Source organism: Cololabis saira, chromosome 17, assembly GCF_033807715.1.
Source record: "Cololabis saira isolate AMF1-May2022 chromosome 17, fColSai1.1, whole genome shotgun sequence".
Classification (NCBI taxonomy): domain Eukaryota; kingdom Metazoa; phylum Chordata; class Actinopteri; order Beloniformes; family Belonidae; genus Cololabis; species Cololabis saira.
The window spans coordinates 42,434,250-42,453,790 of NC_084603.1; the positions used below are offsets into that span (position 1 = coordinate 42,434,250).

Sequence of the window (19,541 nt, forward strand, 5' to 3'; positions counted from 1 at the left end):
GAAACACGTGGGAAAAACACCTAATCTTTTAAGTTATGTGTGTTATCAGGTGTAATGGCATTTTTAGGTTAGAAATAAGAACATTTCTTGGTAAGATCCTTAGTTTTTTGAGTGAAGGCAGTGAATTTGGTCAACTGGTGTAAGTTCAGGGTTTTTAAATGCACAGCCATGAACCTACTGTATTATATAATTTAGTCTTGATGTCAATTAACATCTAACATCTTATGTATATTTATAATTGCTCTTTAACTAAACAAATATGTTTTATCTGATTACTCGATTAATCGATGGAATTTCCAGTAGAATACTCGATTACTAAAATATTCGATAGCTGCAGCCCTACATGTGTCTTATAAATGTGTCACATTTTGCTTGATTAAATTCATATGTATATAACTTGCTGTAAAATTAAGTGATGTAATTGGAGATGTTATTAGGGTCTGAACATCCATCCATCCATCCATCCATCCATCCATCCATTTTCTTCCGCTTATCCGTTCCCGGGTTGCGGGGGCAGCAGTCTCAGCAGAGATACCCAGACTTCCTTCACCCCAGACACTTCCTCCATCTCTTCCTCCAGCTCTTCCTCCAGCTCTTCCTCCAGCTCTTCCTCCAGCTCTTCCTCCAGCTCTTCCGGGGGGAGTCTGAGGCGTTCTCAGGCCAGCCGAGAGACATAGTCTCTCCAGCGTGTCCTGGGTCTTCCCCGGGGTCTCCTCCCATAGGGACGTGCCTGGAACACCTCCCTAGGGAGGAGGGACATGCCTGGAACACCTCCCTAGGGAGGAGGGACATGCCTGGAACACCTCCCTAGGGAGGAGGGACATGCCTGGAACACCTCACTAGGGAGGAGGGACATGCCTGGAACACCTCCCTAGGGAGGAGGGACATGCCTGGAACTCCTCCCTAGGGAGGAGGGACATGCCTGGAACACCTCCCTAGGGAGGAGGGACATGCCTGGAACACCTCCCTAGGGAGGCGTCCAGGAGGATCCGGTACAGATGCCCAAGCCACCTCAGCTGACTCCTCTCAATGTGAAGGAGCAGCGGCTCGACTCCGAGCTCCTCCCGGGTGACCAAACTCCTCACCCTATCTCTAACGGAGCGTCCAGCCACCCTGAGGAGGAAACTCATCTCGAAGGGAGCGTCCAGCCACCCTGAGGAGGAAACTCATCTCTAAGGGAGCGTCCAGCCACCCTGAGGAGGAAACTCATCTCTAAGGGAGCGTCCAGCCACCCTGTGGAGGAAACTTATCTCGGCCACTTGTATCCGCGATCTTGTCCTTTTGGTCACTACCCAAAGTTCATGACCATAGGTGAGGGGTAGGTGCGTAGATTGACCGGTAAATCGAGAGCTTCGCCTTTCGACTCAGCTCCTTCTTCACCACGACGGTCCGGTACATCGACCGCATAACTGCGGACGCTGCACCAATCCGTCTGTCAATCTCACGCTCCATCGTTCCCTCACTCGTGAACAAGACCCCGAGATACTTGAACTCCTCCACCTGAGGCAGGACTTCTCCACCCACCCGGAGAAGGCACTCGGCTTCAAACCGCCCCAGCACATGCTGAAGGGCCCGGTCCAATGAAGCCAACAGGACAACGTCATCTGCAAAAAGCAGAGACGAAATCCTGAGGTTCCCAAACCGGATCCCCTCCAGCCCCTGGCTGCACCTAGAAATCCTGTCCATAAAAATTATGAACAGGACCGGTGACAAAGGGCAGCCCTGCCGGAGTCCAACATGCACCGGGAACAAGTCTGACCTACTGCCGGCAATGAGGACCAGACTCCTGCTCCGATCATACAGAGACCGGACAGCCCTTAATAGAGGCCATTAACGAGATAATTATCTCAGAATTCCGAGAAATGTTTTAATGAAAAAAAAAAAATCTGCTCTGTTTTTCTGAATGAACGAGATATCTCACAACTTGCAAGAAGCGGTCATTCACTTGAGAGCTGGATTTCATGGAAGCAAACATGTCCCGCCTGTTCAGTTTAATCCAGTTTTATTTTGCTTTTGGTTTGAAACATTGGGAGATACTCTTGTCTTTAAGTTATATAGATGGTATTGTTATTAGTTTGTTGACTTTGCGCAGGCACCTCAGGACTTTGCGGTTGTTCAGACGGAAAGCCCATGCTGGCCTGCTGGACATTGCAACTTTTCTCCAGGATCAGTTGAACAAGTACGGCATGCTTCATGGATATAAGATGATGCATCTGAAATAATTATTTCGTTAATTCAGAAAAACGGAGCAGAATTATTTTTTTTCATTAAAACTGTGGCAGGGCGAGTGCCACGGGGGCCCGACCGAAGGATGGAGAGACACGGAGTTTCGTGCAGGCCCTTTATTTGTCACAAAACACCACACACAGTGCAGAAGCACCTCACGCCAGCAGCTCCTCCGACCCCTCCGCTGCTGTCCAGCTCCCTTATAAGGCAGGCAGGGTGGAGAGCGCGCCACTCAGGTTGATGAGAAACAGGTGCGCGTGTCCCATCAACCTCTCCACCCTGCCACAAAACTTTTCTCGGAATTCTGAGATAATTAACTCATTAATTCAGAAAAACAGAGCAGACTTATTTTTCTCAAGTGAACGCAATACGCTTCCGTACAAAGCAACATCAGATTCTCATAATAATAACTAGCATTTATTTAATTTAAAAACATACCTGTTTTGGCCCCGAGCTGCAGTAGGTTGGTTTTCGTCATGTGGGAAGAGAGTCTTCTTGACTTTTTGGGCCCTTCCGTAAAAGTGTCTGCCTTCCATGGTCGCTTAAACCGGGCAGACACTGTGCGATTATCGGCTCGTTTTGAGCCGATTTTCCAGTCGTGCGACTATTTTTTGGATCGGGCCAGATTTCGACCCAATCGTTGGTCGTGCCTCGTACAGTATACGTGGGGTAATGATGAAAATCAAACTTGTTTGAAATCCTGGTCGCTCCTCATGAAGGAATCGCACAGTTGAAGCAGCTACGACCTGATTGGATTCATCCTTTCACAGAGAGCATGCGCAATCTCTGATGTCACGTCAAAAACTATTATTTGTAGTTTAAAGTATTGCAAATTCACATTACAAATCATGTTTTAATAGTAAAAAAAAGACAGCATTTCCCACGTCTACCCAGCCAATTCCTTGTCCAATCACGACGTTGTTTAATCTTTTTTCATTTATCGCCACACAGAATGGCACAAATTGCTAAAGGCTGATTTATGGCTCCGCGTTACACCAACGCAGAGCCTACGGCGTAGGGTACGCAGCAACGCACACCCTACGGTGCTCTGTGTGCTGTTCTGAACTTCTCTGTTGTGCTCATTTTGCTGGGACGTCGGGTCCCTCCGCCGAGACACAACTTTTGCGGTATGCGTTCATTGTTGTGTCTAAAAATGATGCGCAGTGCCCACCCAATCAGAAACGGTACCGATATGTTGGGATTTTTTTTATATATAAAAAAAAATAAAATTATAAAAAATAAAGGATTTCTACTTTCTCAATTGCAGCAACAAAACAGTGGAGTGCCATCCCTTCAAATATTTGATCTTAATGTTAAAGCAGCACAACGTAACTTTCAGCTTTTGTTGAGTTTGGCGGCATCTTTTGGACAAAAGCGGCAGTGCTTTACCAGAAAGAACACTAAGTTTCCCATGAGCACCAGCGCGTACTGCCGGAAAGATCCTGTCCGGTCGCGTGCATTTGTTTTGAGAGAAGACGGGACGGACTTTTCTGTTTCACCAAGTGAACAGACGGAACGGAACGGAATGGAAAAGATGTTAAACTGCTGGAAAGGAACTGGAATTTACCGGGATACCTTAAACAAGGAAGCCAGGGAGCGGTATATGGAGAAAATAATGATTATTAACGGTTTGGGTTCATATGAAATCCCTATCAAAGAGTGGAGCTCCTTGTCGGAGCTCCACTCTTTAGAAGGATTTACTGCCGCAGTTCTGCAGAACCCACGTCTCCGGCTCCCTTGTTTAGGAGTGTTTGGCAGCTGCTTTGGTAAATGTCTGACTCGCCATGTGTTTCAATACATTTGTATAATAGTACAACAGACAGTACATGTTTTGTATCCCTCTTACTTCTCTTTTCTTTTTTTTTGACTGCTATATTATGCTGAAGAGGCTCCGAGGCGTGAGCAATATTTTTGTTTTCCTCGTGAGATTATTTTTTCCTCTGCAGCTACAAATAGAGTTAATATTTTTTCCTTAACAAAATTAATCGCACCGCAGAGAGCTGGCCAGCAACTGCATTTAGCTGGAGAAGTGGGGAATAAAACCCGTATGAATGATCCGACCCTGGTCGTTATGAGTGTTTGTTTGTTTGTGGTTCAATAAACCCGTGTTTTGATCCGACGCCCGTCTGTGTGCGTGTTTGTTTGTTTACTGTGGAACGTTATGTTTGGTCATTACAGCCGCGATCCAACCGAGCCGATGACTCTTTCACTCTTTTACTCGTTATCTCAGATACTCGGCGTCCGTGGTTCTGCCTCCGGAAGGAAAGTGATGAAAAGTTAAACCATTAGGGATCTTTTCCCCACGTCTGTTGTGTGGAGCTGCTGCAGCCACAACGCAGCAACGGGTTACCAGCTTCTGCTGAGCTCTGCGCTCCACGCCCCGCCCCTTTTCGTCTGGACTATGAATCGGGAAGGAGGGGGAAGTGACGTATGCCGTAAAGCAGTCAAAGCCGTAAAAATGTGTAGTTTTTTAGTGTGGCAGGGTTCCTACCATGCTCCTCAAAGTTACATAGTACCAGTGAAGGCGATACAGACCCCTCAGACCATGACAGAGGTTCATTAAACCTGTTGGAAGTTGATGTACCATCACAATGATGATGATGAAATATTAGATCAAGCTGGAAAAGTTACATAGTGCTGCTTTAAAATATTAATATTAATATTAATATAAATTATAAAAGTATTGTAGCAACCCTGGTAGGGGTGAGTGATAAAGTTGGGGAGATCAGTCTGTATTCTCTCGTCTCTCTGCACGTGATGTCATGAAGGGTGCGGGCCGGTGGTGGGCATGCATTGGTGAATCAACAAAAATGGTATTAATTGGTGGAAACTCATGTCAAGAGACTTATCACCACACTCATATGTGTGTACATGTTTAGTCATTTATATCACAAGCTTTGATGGAAACATCAAAGGTACTTTATAGTAGGGCTGGGCGATTATACGATCTCGATTTGTGATCGCGATCAAATTAAGTTCGATCACGGTGATCAGCTGTGGGTCTACTTTCTCGATCACGTGCAAAATATGCTGCAGCAAAGTGCACGACAACCAATCACAACCCGCTTTCCTGGCACCGCGCTGTCTGCATTAATTGATCATGCATGACATGCCGCGGCAAGTTGCATGACCATAGGCAGTAAACTAGTTACATCTGCCTCCCCTGCACTGGTGGGAGCAAGCGTGACCAGAGAGAATAAAACTACAAGACAACAACCGCAGGCTAGCGTTAGCTTAGCTTCGAGCCGACCGGGACTCACGGTTAGCGGTTATTTATTTATTTATTTCGCCGGACAACTTCTTCCGATCGTACAGGAGGAGGATGTGATGGATTCACAAAATGCCCTTCGTGATGGATGTATTGTGTATTCGAACCGCACTCATTAAAGTTGTGATTCGCCCTGCTTGTACCACAAATTACTCATCACCGCCGACTTGAGAAACTCCGCGGCCCCGACATGGGTGTGTGTGCGCGTGCGTGCGTGCGTGTGTGTGTGTGTGTGTGTGCGCGCTCAGCGGAGTGAATGTGTCGGAGCGCGGAGGCAACAAGCAGAGCTCAGCATGATGACGCCGTAGGCTCTGCGTTGGTGTAACGCGGGACCATAAATCAGCCTTAAGTCCCTTTAGGCTAATACTGTGAGAAATAACCTCTCATAATAGCGGTACTACAGTTAATAAATGTAATAAAACTGCCGTTTCTGCTGGCTACTGAGTCCTGTAAGTGGCGAGTGAGTTTTAACTCCTTAATTACCAACCAGCGTCAGAGTCACGCACAGTAAACAAACTGATGTTAGAGAGCCACCTGTTGGTCAATTTAAGCAACCGCATCGCCAGCTGCTTGACAGTGGCTCAACTCATATTAGTTTACTGTTTTTGTTTTTAATAATGTCATTGCAATTTTATCTATGCAATTGTGAAAAAAATGGCAAAATAAATGAAAAACTGTGAACAACCGCATTCCGTAGGCTATTCAGTACTCAGTATTCAGCCAAGTCTTTACATTTTATTCCGCTTCAGTTTCGGCCTCAAATTTTCATTTTGGTGCATCCCTAGTTTTTTCGGTGGGTACCACTGGTAGCATTCTGGATTCTTGTTAAAACATGCTATTTGCTTTATTTGTTAATAATAAAAAAAAAACGAATCTCTGGTTTCTTTCTATTTTATTCCAGAAGGGAGGGGGGATCTTCTGATTTAAAAAAAATCGTGATTAAAAATCGAGATCATTCAATATGGGAAAAAAAATCGTGATCACTTTTTTTGCCATATCGCCCAGCCCTACTTTATAGTGATTTGAATGTGGTGATCTGGGCAGGGGGTGGTGACCAACGCTGCTTTCAGCTTTTTTATCGGTGTATTTTATGTGTGTACAGCATTACAAGATTAAATAAATATTCATGTTCATTAAAAGTTTGATGAAACAACAAGACCAGGGATGCCTACTATTTTTGCACAGTCCTGAAGTTTATGCCGTGCAACTCTATCATACGAAAGTGCTGCTTCTATACCACACAGACTCTGGGAGAGGTGAGACTCTCTGACCACAACCATCTAGAGGAAGTCTCTTTTTTTATTTGTGCGCAGAGGAAACAGTCAGTTGTAGTTCACGGAAATGCTTGTGTTTGGCTTTTAGCACCTACGTAAAGCAGGAGCCTTTTGAGGAAGAGATGAACCCTCTGTGACACGACTGCAGGCTGTCTGCTTCAGATGCCACAAGTGGGTGAGGATTGGTTCAGTCAGATTTGATCAGAAATTGAACTGCAAAAGGTCAGCCTAATGCACGTCATTCCTCTGACACACACCAGCTGTCACCTCGCCTGAGCCAGAACGAGTGCTAGAAGTAGCTGTGACTGTGATGAGTTCTTGAAAAGATCCAGTTTGTTTCGTTCTGTTCACCAAAGAGATTATTTTAGATTTAGTCAGTTGTTGGCCTGAGTTTATATACAAAGGTAAAATAAAGGAAAAAAACAAAACAAATGTAGCTCAATCAATCAATCAGTCACGGATGGGGTTGTTTGAGGACCCAAAAGCAGGAGAGTGGGAGGCAGGAGTTCACCAAAAAACGGGATTTATTGACAAAAAAACAAAAGCGCTGCTTGGCAGGATCAAAAAGGACCAGGATCATGAATGACAAAACTGACGAGGAGAACATGGAGGGAGCAAACAGTACGGACCGACCACGAGCAGGGAAAGACAAGACTAGATATACACAGGGGATAACGAGACACAGGTGGAGACAATCAGGGCAGATGGAAAACAGGCGGGGCACAACAGAAAACACAAACGGGGGGAAATGTCAAACCCTGACATAATCAATCAATCAATCAATCAATCAAAATACTTTAATAATACCAAGGGGAAATTATTTTCATACTCCATACATACATACAACATACCGTATTTTGACAATAAAAATAAATTGCCTGATAACTTTAATTTCATTGCACTGGATCAATTGCCAGGTGGTAACCACGGCAACAGAGATTCAGAAAAGAAGAGCCGGCTACCGCAGGACAGCGACATGAGTGATTTTGTGATTTTTTTTTAAATTTATTTGGTGAATTTAACAATTTTGATGACTGGGATGCAGAAGAGGAAATGAAAGAAAAGAAAATGAAAAGAAAGTAGAGAAACGGCACAAGGAGGTGACGTGGCCTCTGGAGCTCAGCTGCCGGCCGTCTCTCTGGTGCTGGGCTGGAAACTCTCCAGATCATGTCGGTGACGGGTCATCGCTGTGAGAGCAGCCTGCAGGCTTACTGGGCTCCATCAGTACAGGAGAGATGGAAATGGAGCAACATTTTATCATCTCTCAATGCTCCGGCAAGCAGTGCCAGGGGTCGCAAGCTACAAACTTTAAACGAACAAGCGGCTGCAGACGAGAGATTAAATAGTCAGCTCAGCCGCTCAGCTGAGGCTGGTTATAAAACTAATGATTTCAACTGAAAACACATTAAGGCATGAATAACTGATTTAATATTTATGTTTTTTGGTAGGTTACCGTGGGGGGTTTGTGGGGCTCTAAGGGGCTCTACCGGCCTCTAAGGGGCTCTGCCGGGCTCTAAGGGGGTTTGTGGGGCTCTAAGGGGCTCTGCCGGGCTCTAAGGGGGTTTGCAGGGTTCTAAGGGGGTTTTCAGCGCTCTCCGGGGCTCTAAGGGGGTTTGCAGGGCTCTAAGGCTCTACGGGGCTCTGCCGGGTTCTAAGGGGCTCTGCTGGGCTCTAAGGGGGTTTGTGGGGCTCTAAGGGGGTTTGCAGGGTTCTAAGGGGGTTTGCAGGATTCTAAGGGGGTTTTCAGGGCTCTAAGGAGGTTTGTTGTTCAATTCAATTTTATTTATATAGCGTCTAATACAACAGAGTTGTCTCTAGACGCTTTCCAGAGACCCATACCCAGAACATGACCCCTGAGCAGTTATTACATAAACAATGGCAGGTAAAAACTCCCCTAGTGGGAGAAAAACCTTAAGCCAAACAGTGGCAAGGAAAAACTCCCCTTTAGGAGGGAAGAAACCTTGAGCAGGACCAGGCTCGTAAGGGGGGACCCTCCTGCCGAGGGCCAGACTGGTGGGTCAGGGACCGCAGGCCAGCACGCAGCTCCCGAAGCTCCGGCCCAATCATCAAGTCCCAGGTTGGGGTGCAGGGTCGGGGAAAGGTTGAAAAGGGGCAGGGCCAGGGAGAGGAGTCTTGAGGGACGAACCTTCTCCCCCGCCCAAAAGGGGCTGTTACCCTGCCCCCCTCACTCCCACACTGCAGGTTCCGGTGTCCGGCAAAGGATGCTGCAACATGGACAAAAGAGAGAAAAGGGAGGAGAAGGGGGGCCAGCACAAGAAACTACAGGAGCGACTCTGACACACTAAAGTTTACACTACCTAGACATTTACCAACACCAGCTAGAGGTTTACTAAACACTAACTATAGGCTTTACTAAACAGAAATGTTTTAAGTTTAGTTTTAAAGGTGGAGGTGGTGTCAGCCTCCTTAACCCAGATTGGAAGTTGGTTCCATAGTAGTGGTGCATAGCTGGTGCTGTGGGAGCCAACACGCGGGCGCCGGTCAAGAGGACGTCCTACACCAACATATGTGGACATACTCAAGAAGGATGCCGGGGCCCAGAGTACCAGCGAACTGGAAAGTTGTATGGAGAATCGGGATGACTGGAGACAACGATGGACGGCTCGTCTGAGGACGACCTAGTAGTAGGTGCCTGATAGCAGAACGCCCGCCCTCCAAATCTACATTTGGATACTCTAGGAACTACGAGTAAACCTGCACTCTGAGAACGGAGAGCTCTACAGCGCTTTTACAGGTAACCAATGGAGCGACGCTAACACTGGAGAGACGTGGTCTCTCCTGCTAATTCCTGTCAGTACTCGTGCTGCTGCATTTTGGATCAGCTGGAGCCTATTCAGCAAATTACTTGGACATCCTGCTAACAACACATTACAGTAATCTAGTCTAGAAGATACAAACGCATGAACTAGTTTTTCTGCATCACTCTGCGAGAGGATTTTCCTAATCTTTGCAATATTACGGAGATGGAAAAATGCTATTTTACAAACCTGATTGACATATGGTTTAAACGACAAATCCTGTTCGAAAATAACACCAAGGTTTCTCACAGTTGCACTGGAAGCCATCGCAACACCATCTAGTCCCTTCCTAAGATGCTCTGGACCAAGAATGATAACCTCTGTTTTATCTGAATTTAGAAGCAAGAAATTTCTGGACATCCAGTCCTTGATGTCCCTAAGACATGCCTGAAGTTTAACTAACGGTTCTGTTTCATCCGGCTTCATAGACAAGTAGAGCTGCGTATCATCAGCATAACAATGAAAGTGTATGCCGTGATTCTGGATTATACTTCCCAACGGCTGCATGTATAAACTGAACAAGATTGGCCCTAGCACTGAACCCTGCAGAACACCATAACAGACCCTTGACTGTTCTGAGGAAACCTCATGTACATGAACAAACTGGAACCTGTCAGATAGATATGATTTAAACCAACATAGAGCTGTCCCTTTAATCCCAACAACATGCTCTTTCCTGTGCAGTAAAATGCCATGATCTATAGTGTCAAAAGCAGCACTGAGGTCCAGTAGAACCAATATGGACACTAATCCCTTATCTGAGGCCATAAGGAGGTCATTCGTGACTCGAACCAGTGCTGTCTCTGTGCTATGATGCATTCTGAACCCTGACTGAAATACTTCAAACAGATCATTTCTATACAAATAGTCACATAGCTGGCTTGAAACTGCCATTTCCAGAATTTTAGATACAAATGGAAGGTTGGAAATTGGTCTATAATTAGCTAAGGTGTCTGGGTCAAGAGAAGGTTTTTTAAGTAAAGGTTTAATTACTGCGACTTTGAAAACCTGTGGTACATATCCTAAACTTTGGGATAGGTTAATTTGGTCCAGTATTGTCGTACCAATAAGAGAAAAAACATTTTTGAATAGTCGAGTCGGGATGGGGTCTAACATACATGTGGTTGACTTAGCTCTATTAACGAGTAAGGTCAGCTCAGGGAGGTCTATAGGATCAAAACTGTCTAGAGACAAGTCAGAGCGTAGGGAAGTCGCTAAAGCTGAAGAAACACCTACAACCGGCTGGTTGATTTCTTCTCTAATTCTCGTGATTTTACTGTTGAAGAAGCTCATAAAGTCTTCACTACTGAGAGCTGCAGGAATGCACGGCTCAACAGAGTTGTGACTCTTTGTCAGCCTGGCTACAGTGCTGAACAGAAAACGTGGGTTACTTTTGTTATCCTCTATCAACGTTGAATAATAAGCTGTTCTGGCTTTGCGAATGGCTTTTTTATATACTATTAGAATATCTTTCCATTCACGATAAGAGTCTACAGACTTACAAGAGTACCACTTCCTTTCCATTTTACGCAAGTTTTGTTTCAACATGCGGATATCTGAATTATACCAGGGAGTTAAGCTCCTGTGGCTAGAAACCCTCCTTTTCAAAGGAGCAACTTCATCTAAAGCTGACTGACATGGTAGACGCATATTTAAAGGGATTGTGACATGAAAAACACATTTTTCTTGATTTTTTGTGTTTAGTTGGGTGTCTTGACATCAATTACACCCAAAAAAACCAAACTTTTAACATTCAGTGTATTGTGTGCTTTCTGGAAATTTCCGCATAATTATGCAAAAACGGCGCGTCTGGTTGGGTGGCGGACCGTTACGTATAGACCCGCTAAATCACCGCCCCCTCCACCCAGCTCCCTGCCCATCAGCACTGAGCCGCGGGCTGGAGGGAGAGAGACGGCCACCGCCTCTCTCCTCTCCACCCGCGCTCTCCTTTTTTTTCGCCTACGACCTCAGATCAGACGAGACAACCCGCTGCATAATCATATTACTAAGCGGAGGAAAAGAAACTAACAAGGATTCCCTTAGTAGCGGCGAGCGAAGAGGGAAGAGCTCAGCGCCGAATCCCCGTCCGAGCGGCGGGCGTGGGAAATGTGGCGTACGGAAGACCGCTTGCCCGGTGTCGCCTGAGTCCTTCTGATCGAGGCTCAGCCCGTGGACGGTGTGCAAGACAAAATCACATACCATTGATCCACTGTCTGCTGTGTGCGGGGAGTTTGGGGGAGAGGAGGAGTGGAGGATGGGGGGGGGTTGGGAGGAGGAGCGGGGCAATGATTGACAGGAAAGGGGAAAAGGACGCGTTTTTCACAGGCAAAAAACACCGTCATAAAAAAAGCCAGGCATGGAGTACCGGAGTGAAGTTTTTCTTGTTACACCCTTTTAGACACATTTGAGGGATATTGGCCAAGACTTTTAATAGTGTTAAAAGCATGTTAAAAATTATGTCACAATACCTTTAAAGTCTGGCGTTGGAATAGAGACTCATACAGGAATTCAACATTCATTTAATCCCAGCTCATTAAACCAGGTTGCTTTGTATCAGTCTGCGCAGTTAATTTTATTGTTTTTTAGCACCGTGAAAAATGTCTGCAAGATGCATGTCAGACTGTGCATGTGATGCATGCACCGGCCGAAACAAACACACAAAAACCACTCGATTGTCAAGCCAGTAGTATAAAAATACTCTGATTCCACTTACAAGCAGAACTGGTGCATCTGGAGTTTCTGAATGATGGAACAGGAATACCGGCATGGCAGTGAAGAGCCCTGAACGTGAAGTGTGGATTATAATTCACATGAATTTACAGTATGCACATAACTGTGTTTATACCACGGTCTGTGTGGATACTCGATTCTGATTGGCTGGCAGGTGTCCATTAAAAGTGTTAATGGACACCTAGTTTGGTCAAATTGCCTGATATCTTTGATATCATTGCGCTGGATCAACTGCCAGGTGGTAACCACGGCAACGGATATTCAGAGAAGAAGAGTCGGCTATCGCAGGACATTTGTAGCTTAAAGGGGACATATTATGGCATTTAATGTATATTTTAAACAGGCCTTGAATGTCTTAAAAACAATCAAAAGCTTGTTTTTTCTACATAAATCAGAAATTCAGCCTGTGGGCCATGTCTCTAGTTTTACCGCTTCTAACCCCTTTTTCTGTGCTTCATTCTAAGGGGCAGGGCTATGATAATGAGGCTCTCTGCTGATTGGCTGCCTGAATGACGTGTAGCAGGGGAGGGAACAAACCCTCGCTCTGGCCAGAGCGACGAACACAAAGCGTGTCCCACGCGAGGGAGCTTCTGCGACAAAATAAATTCCATTGCTTTATTCTTTTTGTATTGGACTGTCCTAACTGGCCGTGAGTTTAACGGTTTCAGTGTGGACAGAGAGAGTTTAATGGTTTCAGTGTGGACAGAGAGAGTTTAACGGTTTCAGTGTGGACAGAGAGAGTTTAACGGTTTCAGTGTGGACAGAGAGAGTTTAACGGTTTCAGTGTGGACAGAGAGAGTTTAACGGTTTCAGTGTGGACAGAGAGAGTTTAACGGTTTCAGTGTGAACAGAGAGAGTTTAACAGTTTCAGTGTGGACAGAGAGAGTTTAACTGTTTCAGTGTGGACAGAGAGAGTTTAACAGTTTCAGTGTGGACAGAGAGAGTTTAAAAGTTTCAGTGTGGACAGAGAGAGTTTAACTGTTTCAGTGTGGACAGAGAGAGTTTAACGGTTTCAGTGTGGACAGAGAGAGTTTAACGGTTTCAGTGTGGACAGAGAGAGTTTAACGGTTTCAGTGTGGACAGAGAGAGTTTAACGGTTTCAGTGTGGACAGAGAGAGTTTAACGGTTTCAGTGTGGACAGAGAGAGTTTAAAAGTTTCAGTGTGGACAGAGAGAGTTTAACTGTTTCAGTGTGGACAGAGAGAGTTTAACGGTTTCAGTGTGGACAGAGAGAGTTTAACGGTTTCAGTGTGGACAGAGAGAGTTTAACGGTTTCAGTGTGGACAGAGAGAGTTTAATGGTTTCAGTGTGGACAGAGAGAGTTTAATGGTTTCAGTGTGGACAGAGAGAGTTTAACGGTTTCAGTGTGGACAGAGAGAGTTTAACGGTTTCAGTGTGGACAGAGAGCGTCCGATGTCACGCAGCTCGACGCGATAGTCGGACGCTCTCATTCAGTTACACGGATCTTAAAGGCTGAATTACGGTTCTGCGTTAAATCGACGCGTACCCTACGCCGTAGGCTCTGCGTTGGTGTAACGCGGAACCATAAATCAGCCTTTAGTTCCCTGAACGGGTCACCTCGTCTTCACACTAATTCACACAGGAAGATTTAATTTTTAATTCTAAACAGGTACACCACAGTTACTCAGATTCCTCATCATTTCATATGTTACAAGAAATCACAAGACTGAATTTTCACAAATGGCAACTTTATTGTTAAAAAAATAAATCATAAGTTGTATATAAATAACATTTATGCACTATTGTTTGCTCAAGGAAGGACCGTGCATCTTCTGAAAGTGTCGTTGAACAGCTTCAGGTGCTTGGAAGATCTGAAATCATAAACAGAAGAAAAATGTATTACGGTACTAATAGAGCCACTGGGGCCCGGGGCCGCTCACCGGTCTGGTCCGGTGTGTGGCCTCCGGTGCTCCGGTGCAGCTGAGCTAAATACTTGTAGACAAATATAAATAACAATAAAAAAATAACGTCACTTACTGCTGATTCGTGTGCAGTTGCCGGGTCCGTACTGTTGGTACTGATCCTTTTATGAGGGTAAGTGTCGATGCAAAACCTCATTTTAACTGACCCTCGTTGTTCAAACGGCCACCGCTTCTGAACAATGGTGAAGCTCCAGCCGGCGGAGTTAGTTGTGGGCGTGGTTTCAGCAGCGGAGGAGACCGAGGGAGTGGTTTGCATTTTTGCTTACGTAACGAAAATGCACAAATCTGAACGGCTCGTAGGAGTCACATGACACTGGAAGATTCATTCGGGCGGGTTGTACAGACCTTGCAGAAATTCCTGGGATTTCATCTTCCCTGTGTTGGCAGGGTGAGGGGAGACCACTTTATATATGTTAAAATAAGAAAAAACCTGTTTTTCATAAGAGGTCCCCTTTAATGAAACGTTTATTATTTTGAATGGTTGATCATATATGTAGCTTAATAAAGCAATTTAGGAAACTATCTGTGGACTTTGATTGTCTGAAACAAATCTATTTCCTGTTTGTTACTGTAGCGTAGCCGAGCGGAGCTGAGCGGACTAGAATATCTCCCGTTGCTGAGTCGTATCTCAGGTCCGTCCTAGTTACTGGAGACGGTGGTGATTGTTCCAGGTATTAGTCAGACCCTCAGGTGTTAAAAACTACCTGGCTTTGACGCGGGCCGGGAGCGGGCTGGGAGCGGGCCGGGAGCGGGCTGGGAGCGGGCTGGGAGCGGGCTGGGAGCGGGCTGGGAGCGGGGTGGGAGTGGGCTGGGAGCGGGCTGGGAGCGGGCTGGGAGCGGGGTGGGGAGCGGGGTGGGAGCGGGCTGGGAGCGGGGTGGGAGCGGGCTGGGAGCGGGGTGGGAGCGGGCTGGGAGCGGGCCGGGAGCGGGGTGGGAGCGGGCTGGGAGCGGGCTGGGAGCGGGGTGGGAGCGGGCTGGGAGCGGGGTGGGAGCGGGCTGGGAGCGGGCTGGGACGCGTCCCCGCGGGGCGGGAACCCGCCGATCGAGCGGCAGCCTCGCGTCCAAGCCCGCGGGGAAGCGTCCCAGGGCTGGAACGCTTCCCCGCGGGCTCGGACGAAGCTGCCGCTCCATCGGCGGGCATGGAGCCCGCCGACGTTACTGTTGATGGATTATACCGTAGACCACTGCTGCTTCTGTTTTACATCCATTAAATACATGGATGTAATAATAAAAGAGTCTGCTAACTTAACCACCGTCTTCAACGCTCCGTTGTTTAAAAACGACGCTCTTCCGTGTTTATTCTGCTTTGGTTGTTCAGTAACACCGTCCCCAGCCCCGCCCCCAGCCCTTGACGTAAGCACGTAGCCCCCGACGTAAAGTGGTTCTTTTCCTGGCCCAGCAAAGACCTGGTGCTACAGTAGCACCAGTTTTGAGAGCCAGGAGCCGGTGCTTAGGCTGTGTAAAACCGAAGAACTGGTGCTAAGTCTGGCTCTAGCCCAGAACCAGCCCTGGAACCAGCTTGGTGTAAAAGGGGTAAGTTATGACTTGTTAAAAAACTTACCAGGTTCCAACGGCTGCAGACGAGAGATTAAATAGTCGCTCAGCCGCTCAGCTCTGGCTTGTTATAAAACTAATGATTTCAACTGAAAACACATTAAAGCATGAATAACTGATTTAATATTTATGGGTTTTGGTAAGTGACCGTGGTATAAGCGGGATAATGCCCTTGAGGTGAACATTAACATAAATATATCACTTCACGGAGGCAAAGCGGTTCACGCCCCTGCGTCGTCCATATATTTATGTTAATTTACACCTGGAAGGGCATTTTCCCTTCCATACGTGAACTTGTTTCCTGCTGTGAACCCGTCCACCAGAAACCCCTGGATTCCTGTCACTGTCCATCTCAGCTCAACAAACCGTGGCTTGTGTGCTGCTTATTCACCTCAGAATTACACTTGACAGCTTCTTCTCCATGGACTGGATATTTCCGCCCCATAGTCACATAAACCACTTTCACACACATCCTTTGTGTTTGACACGGGATAATGAGCACATGTTTCTTCAGCCTTCAGGTTAATGGCTGTTTGTCTGCCATCATGCGTAATCCAAGTAGACCCTGTAGTTCCTTCAGCTGTGTCTAGGATGTAATTTACACTGGTGGAGTAAATCAGCAAGCATTGGCGAGCTCCAGCTTCCAGCTCTTTCAGCTGTAAACTTGCAGAATTTCTCCACATAAAAATGACATTTCTTTTATTTATTTGCACATGAGCTGAAAGTGATAATGCAAAGTGCTCGAATGATTTGCGATCATGTGGGACTATATTAAGGTCATTTTTTGCACCGAAGCTCAGTAAAACCACAACTGCAGATCCATAGCTGATAAGGTCCAGTGACGCCTCTGCACCAATGGAACCTTCCAGCGGTAGCAGTGAGACCCGGCTCACCCGCCGCTTTGGGTGAATTAACTTAATCTTCCATACCTTAGACAGGTTGATTTTTTTTTTAACGAAAATTAAAAATAAAAGGAAAGAAAAGCAATAAGGATGATGCCATCTTCGTCATTAGTGCTACTAATAATAATCATGTGTTTTACTGCCATATCACAAAGTAAAGCATAGTTGCATCTCTTTCCACTGATGAGTCAAAGTTGTAGATAGCTTACTTTGTAGTTAGTGTCCTCACTAGGAGGTTTATGTGAAGAGGAGATAATGTGAGCAGTTTGGCGTGGTGTTGTGGTGCATCCACGCTGTTTTTGCTTCCCATGACAGTTAAATCTGTTTTTTAGGCCGTCTCCTCCTCATTGGTGTCACTACTGCACAGAGCTGGGTAGAGTAGCCAAAAATTGTACTCAAGTAAAAGTAATGTTACTTCAGAATAATATTACTCAAGTAGAAGTAAAAGGTAGTCATCCAAATAATTACTTGAGTAAAAGTAAAAAAGTACTTGGTGAAAAAACTACTCAAGTACTGAGTAACTGTTGAGTAACGTCTGATTTATTTTTTTAACACAACCATTCAAACAGACAAAAGTACAAAATAATCATCTTAAGGCAAATTAAATCAATAAAATAAATTAAAAATAATAAAAAAATAGCTTAAATTAAAATAATCTTAAAGTAAATTCAAGTACTTTAATAAAATAATAACAGAATAAAAAAATAAATTAAGCACAAGTAGCACAAAATTTGAAGCCTTTGTACTTTTCTTTTTTAACCAGGCAGAACTAGAACAAACATGAACTCATAGAAACTCTGTGTGTGTTTGAGTCTGTGTAAATGTGACAAAACATGCAAACACAAACATTTTTCCCAAAGAATCACCCAGTGATGTCATGAGATTGACGCTTACGTGGATAAAAGGGATAAAAGAAAAGTAACAGCTCAACGTAGCCTAATGTAGCGGAGGAAGAGGAACAGTTTCTTCTTCACAAACCTACTCAAGTAAAAGTAAAAAGTATAGTGATTCAAAACTACTCCTAAAAGTACAACATTTCCCAAAACTTACTCAAGTAAATGTAACGGAGTAAATGTAACTCGTTACTACCCACCTCTGCTACTGCATCACAATTACAATGAGTTTCTGAACCTTGGGCCTTAACCGGTACCAGCTGTGGCTGATCCTGATGTTGTTTGTTGGTGCTTTGATCAGCTGCACACATTCACACGTTCACTTCAGCAGCAGTGAAAGCAGCAGGAGATGCAGGCTGTTTTAGGGTGGGACCAAGTTTAGACCAAACAAGTTGGTGGTTGTTCCTCCACGAGTTAGTTTCGCCGGCTCAGAACTAGATTTAACCTTCACACTATTTAAAGCCACAAAATATTTTTGCCTCCATTGCAGTCCAACAGAAATGAATTGATGCTATCGTTGCAACACGCTGTTGGGTGAGATGAATAAGCTTGAGTTTGTGGGTTTCTGGTCTCTGTGCAGGCACCATGCTATCCACCCTGGCAGCACCGCTGCTACCAGAGGCCTCCAGGACGCTGTGGACCGTCCCTGCAAACCAGAACCTTTCCATCAGTATGTCCTTTTTAATTACTATTATCATCATTTTCATTTTTCTTGAAGAAAACATTTAAGAGTATGTGGTAAAGTTTTAGCTTGTTCTTCCTGTTTGGAGTCTTTATACTAAGCTGTTCTAACGCCATCCTTATCCCTGCTCTGAACTTGGTTCGTATCAAACTTAAAGTTTAATTGCTGCAGAAGAAAGTGTTAAAAAGAAAGCACGTTCCTGCTTACAATAAGTACTGTAGCCCCTAAGGCCATTAAACCCATCGGGGAAGATCAGAGTTTCTGTAATTGCCATTATAATGTGCCAAAAAAAATCTTTTTTAACATCTATTTTATTGAATGATATGTTATTAAAGAGGTAATGTAGTCAGTAGTGGACCAGTAGTAGTTCCTGTGCAGCTCAAGCACCAACAAATGTAACACATGTAGCAGCGTTTGCACAAGGTGTGTGTTTGTGTGTGTGTGTATAGTTCCTGGCAGTCTAGACACGCTGCGGCCCGGGTCAGGTATTGGCATGCCGTTCCCTCCGTTCATGCGTAGAAACAAGCTCATGACAAAGCAAGGGCCCACGAGGCTGCTGAGAACGGGCTTTATCCTTTCAGAGCAGACCTGGGTGGTCAGAATGTGGAGAAGACGGTTCACCTGCATGGAATAATGGCCCCTAAGCAATGAATTATGATGCGGTTTATATTTCATGCCTTGAACTTTATCCAGGACGTGCAGTTACATGTTCCTGCATTCCCAGAGAAAAAGAAACAACGCTCAACTGATCTGGGGTTTGACTTACACTTGATAACTGGGTGCAGAGCTGTGAGCACTAATGCTTGCTGCACTATGAAAGGAAATGCTAGACAACAGTGCAAAGTGAAGTTAGTTTGTGGTGGGTTTGCATATTGAAGTAACATTAACTCAAAATAAACATATAGAACATGGAGATTTTAATCAACTAGCAAACTGTTCCTAACATTAAGTGTTTCAAAAAAAATGTACCTGACCTGAGATACAGGACTGTCTCAGAAAATTAGAATATTATGATTTTCTGTAATGCAATTACAAAAACAAAAATGTCAAAAATTCTGGATTCATTACAAATCAACTGAAATATTGCAAGCCTTTTATTATTTTAATATTGCTGATTCAATTCAATTCAATTTTATTTATATAGCGTCTAATACAACAGAGTTGTCTCTAGACGCTTTCCAGAGACCCACACCCAGAACATGACCCCCGAGCAGTTATTACATAAACAATGGCAGGTAAAAACTCCCCTAG

At 45.1% G+C, this 19,541-nt stretch overlaps 1 protein-coding gene across 3 annotated transcripts in view; it reads left to right on the top strand.

The window, feature by feature from the left end:
- edaradd (EDAR-associated death domain) overlaps positions 1-19,541 on the top strand; it is a 74,527-nt gene that overhangs the window by 24,263 nt on the left and 30,723 nt on the right. For 2 of the 3 annotated variants that reach the window (XM_061746187.1, XM_061746185.1), the window contains exon 2: positions 18,189-18,278. In XM_061746187.1, coding sequence (XP_061602171.1) covers positions 18,194-18,278 — 85 coding nt within the window. In that variant the 5' untranslated portion in view covers positions 18,189-18,193. Of the gene's footprint in view, positions 1-6,858; positions 6,944-18,188; positions 18,279-19,541 lie in introns of those variants that run through there. The other variant, XM_061746186.1, reaches the window with a different exon arrangement.